General features: G+C 34.6%; 1 protein-coding gene across 2 annotated transcripts in view; it reads right to left on the bottom strand.

Annotated features, from left to right (window-relative positions):
* Positions 1 to 12,590, bottom strand: part of LOC150092336 (F-box/WD repeat-containing protein 4-like) — a 122,439-nt gene that overhangs the window by 66,544 nt on the left and 43,305 nt on the right. For both annotated transcript variants that reach the window (XM_090415059.1, XM_090415058.1), the window contains one exon: positions 7,287 to 7,425. In XM_090415059.1, the coding sequence (XP_090271185.1) occupies positions 7,287 to 7,425 (139 nt within the window). The remainder of the gene's footprint in view (positions 1 to 7,286; positions 7,426 to 12,590) is intronic.

Raw genomic sequence — 12,590 nt, 5'->3', positions numbered from 1 at the left:
AACATTGAAAATTTCAACTGCATTGTGAATGGAGAACCTATAGAACAAGTAAAACATTTCAGCTACATAGGCACAATTTTTAGTGAAGATGGTAAATTAAATATGGAAATAAACAACAGAATCAACAAAGCTGGTATGCTAGGAAGTCAACCAAATAAATTTATATGGAATAAGAGAAAAATTAGTCAAAACGCTAAATTAGCTATATACAAGATAGTGTTCAAACCAATTTTAACTTATGGATCTGAGAGAGCTGGGTTAGAAATAAAACACTTGACGAAAGACTAAAAACCACTGATATGAGAGTCCTGAGAAAGATTAGGGACATGAACAGATTGCATCAATTGCAATAGCATATTAAAAACGAGGATATTAGGAAAGAACTTCACATTGTTACCATCAGGAATGTGTTAGTATAGTTAATCTCAGGTGGTATTGTCACTTAAACAGAATGAGAGAGGAGAGATTAGCAAAACAAGTGTTCTCTGCCAGGAAAATGACCCAGAGGAAAACCAAGATACAGGTGCATTGATACGGTACAAAAGTGCCTTAGACGATAGAAATATAGGATCTGATAATGTTGGGGTCTTGAAAAGTAACAGACTGATTTGGGGGAAAATTGTAGGTAGGAAGTTAGTAATGATGTAAATATTTCATGTAGTACTATCATATCCTGTACTCCCCTTGAGTGTACATGTCAGTAATTTGATGATGACTGTTTTTGTAACTTGCAGTTGCACTTAGAAATCATCATCATCAACAGGATATGATAGTACTACATGAAAAAAATTACATCATTACTAACTTCCTATCTACAATTTTCCTCCAAATCAGTCTGTTACCTGTCAAGACTCCAACATTATCAGATCTTATATTTCTATCGTCTAAGGCACTTTGTACCATATCAATCCAGCTATATCTTGGTCTTCCTGTGGGTCGTTTTCCTGCCAACCTGGCAGAGAACACTTGTTTTGCTAATCTTTCCTCGCCAATTCTGTTTAAGTGACCATACCACATGAGATTAGCTCTGCTAACGCACTGCTGGATGTTGACAATGTCAAGTTCTTTCCTAATATTCTCATTTTTAATATGATATTGCCATTGATGCCATCTGTTCACGCCTATAATCTTTCTCAGGACTCTCATATCTGCGGTCTCTAGTCTTTGGTCAAGTGTTTTCCTTCTGACCGAGCTCTCAGATCCATAAGTTAAAACTGGTTTGAACACTGCCTTGTATACAGCTAATTTAGTGTCCCGACTAATTTCTCTCTTATTCCATATGAATTTATTCAATTGACTCCATACCATACCAGCTTTGCTGATTCTGTTGTCTATTTCATTATTTAATTTACTATCTTCAGTAAAAATTGTGCCTAAGTAGCTGAAATGTTTCACTTGTTCCACAGGTTCTCCATTCACAATGATTGAATCATTGAAAATGCCAGCACAGTTGACATTTTCAATGATTCTGCCTATTTTCATTATCTTTTGTCTTTTTATTGCTGATCTTCATACCATATCTATCACAACAGCTATTCAATTTAGTCAGAGAATCTTGCAGACTTGTAGCGGATTTATTTAGAAGTGTAACATCATCCGCATAAAGCAAAGAGCTGACATTAACATCTCCAATTTTGCTATCATGTTTAATACCACTTTCCTTCATAATGTGATCCATATAGATAATGAATAACAGATGGGATAACGTACATCCTTGTCTCACACCAGATTTAACATTAAACCATCTTCCTGTACTTCCTTCAATTCTAATTGCTGACTTACAACTCAAATAAAGACTGAGTATTGCTTGATATAATGCCCCATTGACACCATATAACTGTAGCGTATTGAATAGCTTCTCTCTTGGCATCTTGTCATATGCCTTTTCCAAATCGATGAAACTAAAATACAGATCTCTGTTATATTTTTCTACTTCAAGTATGGATATGTATTCCTGACTGCATGCCTGGTCAGTGTTTTTTACCACTGTGCTGTCATCACATTTACTTTACGACAAATTCTCAACTATTTGTCGTAAAGTAAAGATCTGATCGTGACAGCCTCTATTTGGCCTGAATCCAGCTTGTTCTTCACCAAGTTTTAATTCCACAATTCTTCTCGACCGTTTCTCAAGTATACTTGCATAGATCTTGCCAGGAACACTCAGTAGGGAAATACCTCTGTAATTCTCACATTCTGTTTTATTTCCCCTTTTTATATATGGGTAATATGAGAGCTTTACTCCAATCATTGGGAATTCGTCCCTCTGTCCAGGCTTTCTGAACTATGCGGTGCAGCCACTGTAAGACTCTTATACCACCATACTTCAGCATTTCTGGTCGAATATCATCTACTCCTGCTGCCTTTCCACATTTCAAGCTTTTGATGGCTTTTTTCTACTTCAAGTATGGATATGTATTCCTGACTGCATGCCTGGTCAGTGTTTTTTACCACTGTGCTGTCATCACCACTTGTTTCATTAAGCAGTTTTTCAAATTAATTACTCCATACTTCAAGGAAATATTTTTCTCCTGTTTTCATGTAACCTTTATCATCTCTAACTCTTTTTACAGCACTCTTTCCTCCATTTCTAAACTTCTTCAACAACCTCCAGAATATCTTACCACCTTCTTGATATTTATTTTCTATGTTCTTGCCCAGGTCCTCCCATGACTTTTGTTTAGCTAGTTTTACACAGTGTTTAGCTTTCTTACATTTGTCTCTGCATTCTCTAAGAGCACAAGCTGACTTATTTGCCCGGAACTTTTGATATGCTTTCTTCTTTTCCTTCACTGCCTCTTTAAAACCTCACCACATGTGAATTTGTGTACACTTCCCTCCATGTGAATTTGTGTACATTTTTATGTTGGAACATGGTGTTAGTAATAACCAGTCCATGTCCTGAGCAGAAATCCAACAGATATTTGCCATTATTATTAGCTTTGTTCTTTTCTCCAAATTTTCCCAAAATATTTTTGTATGTCTCACAATCATTTCCTACTCTGCTATTTAGATACCCAACAAGGATCAACTTTTCCTTTTTCATTGTGTCAGTTGCTTTTTCTAAAGCCTCAAAAAATTCCTCCACTTAGTAGAACCTTCTGTGGGACCATAGGCACAAATAAGTCTCATTGTCCAGTTCCCCATTCTCATATTTGCCCACATTACTCAACTTGAGACTGACTGCCATTCAAGAAGATTAGCCTCGTATTTTGTGTTGTATACCATGGCTACTCCTTCTTTTCCTTGATTGTCATTGCCTGAATATAACATTTTGTATTTATTGCTCAGAAAGATCTCACCAGTTTTGTCTTTTTTGTTTCAGTCACCCCTATTTTGTCGATCTGGTACTTATCTAATTCCTCATCTAGCTCCATTTCTTTTGCCATTCAGGCTTCTTATGTTGATCTTTAACGCTGGTGATGTTGAGTTGGGGTTTGTTTTCAGATTTGTTCCAGTAGCTGACTTTTCGCCGTTCACCCTGGTTCTCTGGCGAAAACAACGGGGGCCTTGTTTAACCGGGGGATGCCCCAGCCGGCATGAAATTTTGTCATGTCGTACCATCATTTTTTATTTTGGTTTAACCAATAAGAATACAATTTGGTCGGTTAAATCCCAAATTGCCAGCCCATCCTCGTTCGTTCAGTATCCAAGTAGATACCCAACAGGGTGCACCACAAGAAGGTAAGGATTGGACATTAGATCAGAAGTCCTGGTCGGTTTTCCGCATTCCTTTAAAGACTATGTGGCGATCTCCTCTCAGTTATACAGCTTTGACCCTTAAGCACCCCACTTAGAAATCAAATAAATGTAAATAAATATGGATGCAAGTAAGTTCTGAAAATTTGATAAACTTTAATCCTCATAGATCTTATTTACAACATAGGTCTCATACAAATGCCCATGGAGGGTGCCCCACCTAGGTAGGACTTGAGGATCATATCCACATGTTTCATTTAGTGTTGTGTCACCTTTGTGTGTGTGTGTTACAAATGTCAGTTTGTACTCCTTGAAGATGTCACAGTAACTGAGTGAAATACTGAAAGAATTAAAACAGTTTTTAATCCTTTTTCAGTGCTGTTAGTACTCTATTATACCTCCAACATGCCGATAAAACAGGCGAAGGAAAATCACAACAACGAGGATAACCTGGTACGTAAAAAGAGGCATGCTGTTATCAATTTGGATATGAAGCTAAAAATCATATAAAACGAGCCTAGTTTTGAGATTGTTGATGTCGCACATGCATTTACATTAAACGATTCAACGATAAGTATAATCTTTAAAGATAGGGATAAAATTAAAGAAGTGGGTGAAAATTTCAATCTCGGTAAATTGTCCATTCTCAGAGTGAAACCATCCAAGAATCGGAAAAATTGTTAATTGTGTATATCAAAATTCAATACCTATAAACATGCAAATAATAAGAAATAAGGCTCCCAGCCTATAAAAAAGTGGAAAAAAATCACTCAATCAATAAGAGCAATCAAAGCAAACAGTATCCCCTATTTAATGCAGAAATTTATTTACATGAATTTCTTGGAAAAAATTTCCCCGCATAAAACAAAGATTAGCTGTATTCTATTTATTTATTTATTTTTTTTTTTACCACAAGAGGTCAGACTAGGAAGATTATGTAGTTTTAGACTTAATGTAGATTACAATGATATGTCGCTAGTTGCTGTTATGTAATAAGTACACAGATGTATATATTCTTGGAATATATAAGAATAGATCTTCAGAAATATATACAGGTAATTCCCAGGTTACTGAAAAGATACATTCCTGAGAACATCTTCAGGTCGGTTTTGCATGTAATTCGGTTCCGTGATGAACAGCGCATATACAATAATAATAATAGCATAATGGCTCATATGTGGCAATAATAATATAGTGTAATACTGTAATAATAACACACCCTGTACTGTAATAATAAGTTACAGAAACTATTTTGCTCTCTCTTTTAATTCAAACTCATAAAAAAAGTTTAGAGAGGAGAATTTTCGGAAAAAAAAAAAGAAAAAAAAAAAAAGGCTAACACTCACCTAATGTTGCATCAAGGCTAACACTCACCTAATGTCTTACTTACTGGAAGTGGCATTTTTGAGGTAGGAAGGTAGGCTAACATTAATCGGAAGATGATGATGATGGAGATGGTACCGGAGAGGATGGAATGGGTACTGGAGAATCAGAATCAGATTCTGGTGCTAGAGAAGATGGACCTGGTGCTGAAGAATCAGGATTTAATTCTGCTACTGGAGGAGGGGAGCTTACTACAAAAGTCAGTTTCTTGAAAAAGGTACCTTGGATTGTTTACACGGCTTTTTCTCATCATAAATGGCCTTGTTGTGGCTGATGTTTTCACTAACTTCACGGTAAACCTTTGTAAACCGCTCAATGTTAGGATCTTGCTCCTCAAGCTTAGCAAATCCTGCTTTAATGAGACAAAAGGCTTCAGCTAATTCTTTTGTCATAAACTTTCTTGGCTCTGGATCTTCTAATTCTTCGTGTTCTTATGTTTCTATCAGCTGCTTCTCTATCTCCATAAGGTCTTCATTGGTTAATTCTTGTGAATTTGACTTTAGTATGTCAATGACATCATTTTCATTGATGTCCAATTGTAGTGCATTGCCACTATCCATCACAACTTTTCTGGCTTCGGCAATGTCTTCTTCTTCTGTGAAGCCACGAAAATCATCACAGAATTGAGGGCACAGTTGTTTCACACCCCTTTCATCACTGATTGCTTCACTTCCTCCCAAGAATCAGCAATGTTTTTGATAGCATCATAGATGTTATAATACTTCCAGAACTCTCTCTCTCGAGGTCATCACGTCATATTCCACAGCCCTGACTGCTTGTGGGAATGTGTGGCGTAAGAATGTATGCCAGGGAGCCTGTTCATAAATACGGAACGGCATAAGTCGGGTCATCCATAACCCGGGGCCTCCCTGTACTTCAATAATATTAAAATTTTTTATCTCAAATGGTAGTTGACTCCATAAATCAATATAAAAAAGAAATACAACAAAGTATACATATCTGAGTGAATAGATTAACTGCATATAAAAATGAGACGTTAATATATACTGCTCAAAACAATTAGGGGATATTTTGGTTTTCTTGTAAATTATAAAGTTATAAAAATAATTTACAAATATAACATAATTTGTAATAAATATCGATTATTTAAACAATATCTCATCAATTACACCCTAGCCATAAGTAAGAAATATTTATTCATGTATAAGGTACCCAATAGTTATAATTATTTGCAGAAATTTATAATTATCTGACAGAAACTAAAATATACTCTATTTGTTTAGAGCAGTGTATATTATGTCATTTTACAATGTCATGCTATTCAGCAAATATAATTAAGCAGATATATAAAGTTTTTTATATAAAATTTTTCTTTGCCTTTATAATAACAATATCTAAGAAATACAATAAAGCATTTTCAGAAAGAATGACTATCTTACGATATCATCAGTGGCGGCCCGTACATAAGCACTGCGACACTACAGCACCCCCAAGGAAAAAATTAAATTTTGTTTGTGTTTATAAATAATAACAATGCTTACACCATTATATAAATGCAGTTCAACATGTTAAAGCTTACAGCTTATGTTTTGACATTGATTGAATAGTTAATAATTAGAAATGTTTGATTAACGCTTTAGATTACAAAACAAATGCACTGCGATCTAATGCCGATATTCGTTTGCTCTTGTCATTGCACATTACATCATTCCCAACTGTAACTGTTCAAACAGCAGTGTATTTTTAGTATGCTTACGCACCTTATTTCTGTGAGATATGAAACGTTTATTATTGGTTATATATTTATTATAACATATATTTATTATAAATAAATAATTATATGTTAAAATAACATATAATTATTTATTTATTATAGATACAAGGCTGAATTATGCCGAGTGTCACTGTTGAAAATATGAAAAGAATTATATTTTTTCAATTATTGTTATACAAAACAAATGCACTGCGATCTAACATTGATATTCGTTTGTACTTGTCACTGCTATTGATACGAAACTTTTATTATTGGTGTTTGTTCGTGGTGAGGATGAAATATTTTTAATAAAGCAATTTTTAATATGTAAATTTATTTATTAATAAATTCGTTACTGATTAGGGAAAAAAAGTGGTTTTTTTCTTTTTCTTTTTTTGTATATGCAGTACCCCCACTTAAAATATTCACCGGTCGCCACTGGATATCATTAAGGCTATATGTTACAATATATTGTATTAAAAGTCAATACCTTCAGAGTTTTGTCCCTTGATCCTGATACAACAACATTCTTCCAGAGATCAATACTATTGATATCACTATTATGACAGCGTCGCCGGCAAAAAAGAAACTGTCCATTTTCTTCTTTCCATCCACAAATCGTACCATCCCTGTGGAATTCAAAACTCACTAAATTTAACAAGGTTTCAATTTCTCTATAATTCACAATTATAAATAGGTAAGAATCAGATATTCACTTTGGTTTCTAATTTATTGGAAAATTATTTTATTTTCTGGGATATGAAGTTACATATCAGGTAGGTTTCTGCATTTCAATGTTAGCATGAAATAACACTCAGGAATCTAAAAACTATGAAACTGATAGTCAAGCTAGATCAGTTATTTAAATTAAGGGGATATTAAATCCCACATTGTTTTAAAAGCGAATAAGAAACTCAAAGATTGGAATCAGAGAGTTTCATGCCGAATATAGTATACTATAAAAGTATCGGCGATTACTAGTATGAGCTAATGCAAGCAGTCCTAGTACGTAGTACAATACTGGGCAACTCGCAGCAAAGGTGGTAAAGTTCTGATCGCTATTCTTGGTATTTTCCATAATGTAAAAACACATTTCCTAAGAAATGTATGCTGCTATTACATTATGGTGGGAGGTCACTACCCAGACCAGTTTCAGCCTTTTTTTGAGGCTTCATCAGTGAGTAGCTAGACCAAATTAATTAATACCAAAGGGTATAGTGAAAAGAACTTATATACTCTGCTATACGAGTTGTCAAACAGGTGCACCCATTAAGTTACTTAAATATAAAGAGCCAATAGGCTTCATTTCGGTGATATAAACATTATTTAAATTAAGGGGATATTAAATCCCACATTGTTTTAAAAATCTTTGAGTTTTGGAAAATCTTTTCGAATCTTTGAGTTTCTTATTCAGTTTTAAAACAATGTGGGATTTAATATCCCCTTAATTTAAATAATGTTTATATCACCGAAATGAAGCCTATTGGCTCTTTATATTTAAGTAACTTAATGGGTGCACCTGTTTGACAACTCGTATAGCAGAGTATATAAGTTCTTTTCACTATACCCTTTGGTATTAATTAATTTGGTCTAGCTACTCACTGATGAAGCCTCAAAAAAGGCTGAAACTGGTCTGGGTAGTGACCTCCCACCATAATGTAATAGCAGCATACATTTCTTAGGAAATGTGTTTTTACATTATGGAAAATACCAAGAATAGCGATCAGAACTTTACCACCTTTGCTGCGAGTTGCCCAGTATTGTACTACGTACTAGGACTACTTGCATTAGCTCACGCTAGTAATCGCCGATACTTTTATAGTATACTATATTCGGCATGAAACTCTCTGATTTGAGAGTTTCATGCCGAATCTTTGAGTTTCTTATTCGGTTTTAAAACAATGTGGGATTTAATATCCCCTTAATTTAAATAATATTTATATCACCGAAATGAAGCCTATTGGCTCTTTATATTTAAGTAAGATACATCAATATTTTTCAGCTTTAAGTTCTAAATTTTTGCAAAATTCAATGAACCTGAAGCACCTAAATCTGTTCACATCTTTATAATGGTGTGACTCAACAGGAGTCAAGCTTTCCATATTTAGTAAGTTAGAGAAAGTTAAGAAAACTATGTATGATCCAATGTAAGCAAAGCAGCAAGATGATACCTTGAGGCAGTGGTATCACCAAGTTGGCATCCACTGCCTTACTTACTAAAAACTGGAGTGCTCGAAAACCATGGATGTAAAATTCTTGCTTGCTTACTTTTCCTTCCACCACATGATTGATGTAATTTGCAATCAATGGTGCAACTTGAAGACAGATCTGTCACAAACTAGCTGGCAGACAACAGACTGAACTCTAATCGATGGAAAGTTCTGAATCAGTGAGGAAATCTACTAAATTGTGATTAGAGGAAAGTGTCTGTAGTATTGTAGGAACACTGTAAAGGCCCTATTATAGTGAAATTTTCACATTAAACAGGGTTACCTGTATTCCTCTTAACTTTATAAAGAATCATCAAAACTCAAAATAACAAAACACTACACTTGAAATTTAAAAAAAAGAAAGAAAAAAAGAACACCCCCACACCCCCAAAATATTAACTTCACTTCATGAACATAAATCTTATTACTTACAACCTCAGCAAATTCATTTCTATTTTTCTTTGTATCTCAACTGTCTTATTTAGTCTAATACTGCATTCAGCGCCAGTGTCTAGTATTTTTCTTGAGTGTGCGATTAATGTTCAGCACCTTTCCAAAAAAGTTTTTTTTGAATAAAGTGTGAATAAAACAAACAGGAAATGAAAAACAAACGAAAACCGCTTTACAGTATAATTTTACCTAGGGATTAGTCCTGCTTATACAAATTTTTTTTACACGGAACTCAACAATTAATCATAAGTTGATTTATGATACATCAAAAAATAAAGAACTATTTTAGGTATATTTTCGTAAATTTTAATCAAAAATTACAGTGATATAATTGAGTCCAGGATACAATTTCAGAATTTATTTGTTCGTTTCCGGGAAGATTTGAAGGGGCCCGAACGGAAGACGACGTACATTCATAATTATACGTACCATTCTGTACCATTCGTTGTTTGTTTAAACTCTTATCTAATATTTTTTGACATCTTTTAGGTGCCTTTTCTTCTGCAGCGGCTGTGTATATTGCACACATCGCACACGCAACCAGCCGGGTCTGATTGCATTTAATTCAAATTCTTTCTTTTAAGGTTACACGGTGATCAGGATTCATATTTATAGATTTAGGGACACAAAAACACACGTGTTAAACAGATTATTTTATTAATTACTAATAAAATAAAACTTGACATTTCAACCCTTGTATTGAGGTCATCATCGGAAGGATAAAAGTGTATAAGGAACCAAAGCTACATGCTCTAGTCCTGTATACCGGTAAACTAAATCATCAAATTCATGACATGTACCCTCAAGGGTACATGTCAGGAATTTGATGTACAGGATATGATAGTACTATATCCTGTACTATCAGGGTGTACAGGATATGATAGTACTACATGAAAAATTTACATCATTACTAACTTCCTATCTACAATTTTCCTCCAAATCAGTCTGTCACTTGTCAAGACTCCAATATTATCATTATCAGATCTTATATTTCTTTCGTCTAAGGCACTTCTACCGTATCAATCCACCTATATTTTGGTCTTCCTCTGGGTTGTTTTCCTGCCAACCTGGCAGAGAACACTTGTTTGCAAATCTTTCCTCGCCCATTCTGTTTAAGTGACCATATCACCTGAGATTAGCTCTGCTAATGCATTCCTGGATGCCGACAATGTCAAGTTCTTTCCTAATATCCTCGTTTTTAATATGATATTGCCATTGATGCCATCTGTTCACGCCTCTAATCTTTCTCAGGACTCTCATATCTGCGGTCTCTAGTCTTTGGTCAAGTGTTTTACTTCTGACCCAGCTCTCAGATCGATAAGTTAAAACTGGTTTGAACACTGCCTTTATACAGCTAATTCAGTGTTCCGACTAATTTCTCTCTTATTCCATATGAATTTATTCAATTGACTTCCTACCATATCAGCTTTGTTGATTCTGTTGTCTATTTCCATATTTAATTTACCATCTTCACTAAAAATCGTGCCTAAGTAGCTGAAATGTTTCACTTGTTCCACAGGTTCCCTGTTCACAACACAATTGACATTTTCAACAATTCTAACTATTTTCATTGTCTTTGTCTTTTTAATGCTGACCTTCATACCATATCTATTACAACAGTTATTTAATTTAGTCTGGGACTCTTGCAAACTTGTAGCAGATTTATTTAGAAGTATAACATCGTCTACATAAAGCAAAGAGCTGACATTAACATCTCCAATTTTGATATCATGTTTAATACCACTTTCCTTCATAATGTGATCCATATAGATAATGAATAACAGAGGGGATAATGTACATCCTTGTCACACACCAGATTTAACATTAAACCATCTTCCTGTACTTCCTTCAATTCTAACTGTCAACTTACAACTCAAATACAAACTAAGTATTGCTTGATATAATATCCCATTGACACTATATAACTGTAGCGTATTGAATAGCTTCTCTCTTGGCACCTTCTCATATGCCTTTTCCAGATCGACAAAACTTAAATACAGATCTTTGTTATATTCCCATGATTTTTCAATGATTTGTCGTAAAGTGAAGATCTGATCCTGAAAGCCTCTATTTGGCCTGAATCCAGCTTGTTCTTCACCAAGCTTTTCTTCCACAATTCTTCTCAACCGTTTCTCAAGTGTTCCTGGCATAGATCTTGCCAGGAACACCCAGTAGGGAAATACCTCTGTAATTCTCACATTCAGTTTTATTTCTCTTTTTATATATGAGTACTATTAGAGCTCTTCTCCAATCATTGGGAATTCGTCCCTCTGTCCAGGCTTTCTGAACTATGCAGTGCAGCCACTGTAAGACTCTTATACCACCGTATTTCAGCATTTCTGGTCGAATATCATCTACTCCTGCTGCCTTTCCACATTTCAAGCTTTTGATGGCTTTTTCTACTTCAAGTATGGATATGTATACCTGACTGTATGCTTGTTGAGTGTTTTTTACCACTGTGCTATGACTGCTTGTTTCGTTTAGCAATTTTTCGAAGTAATTACTCCATACTTCAAGGATATATTTTTCTCCTGTTTTCATGTAACCTTTATCATCTCTAACTCCTTTTACAGCACTCCTTCCTCTATTTCTAAACTTCTTCAACAACCTCCAGAATATCTTACCACCTTCTTGATATTTATTTTCTATGTTCTTGCCAAAGTCCTCCCATGACTTTTGTTTAGCTAGTTTTACACAGTGTTTAGCTTTCTTATATTTGTCTCTGTATTCTCTAAGAGCACAAGCTGACTTATTTGCAAGGAACTTTTGATATGCTTTCTTCTTTTCCTTCACTGCCTCTTTAACTTCCTGTGTCCATCATGGAGTTCGGATTTTTCTATCCTTGCAGACAACCTCACCACATGCCTCTCTGGCTGAATCAATCAGAGTTTTCTTCAAGGCTTGCCACTGAATCTCCAAGGTTTGGTTTCTGTTCTCAAAAACTCTTTCATTTTTTCTTCAATAATCTTTGTATATTTTAGTCTACAGTTCACATCTGAGAGCTGCTCAACTTTTATTCGCTTTAAAACTTTCTTACATGTTATTCTTTTCAATACGAAATTCAATTTTATCCTGCTCAAGACTAAACAGTGATCACTTCCAATTTCAAATCCTCTAAAATCTACGTAATTAAT

This window comes from Typopeltis vanoorti, chromosome 26, assembly GCF_054136105.1.
Source record: "Typopeltis vanoorti isolate ZY-2024b chromosome 26, IOZ_Tvanoo_1.0, whole genome shotgun sequence".
Lineage (NCBI taxonomy): Eukaryota > Metazoa > Arthropoda > Arachnida > Uropygi > Thelyphonidae > Typopeltis > Typopeltis vanoorti.
This window is presented reverse-complemented; position numbering and strand designations above follow the sequence as displayed.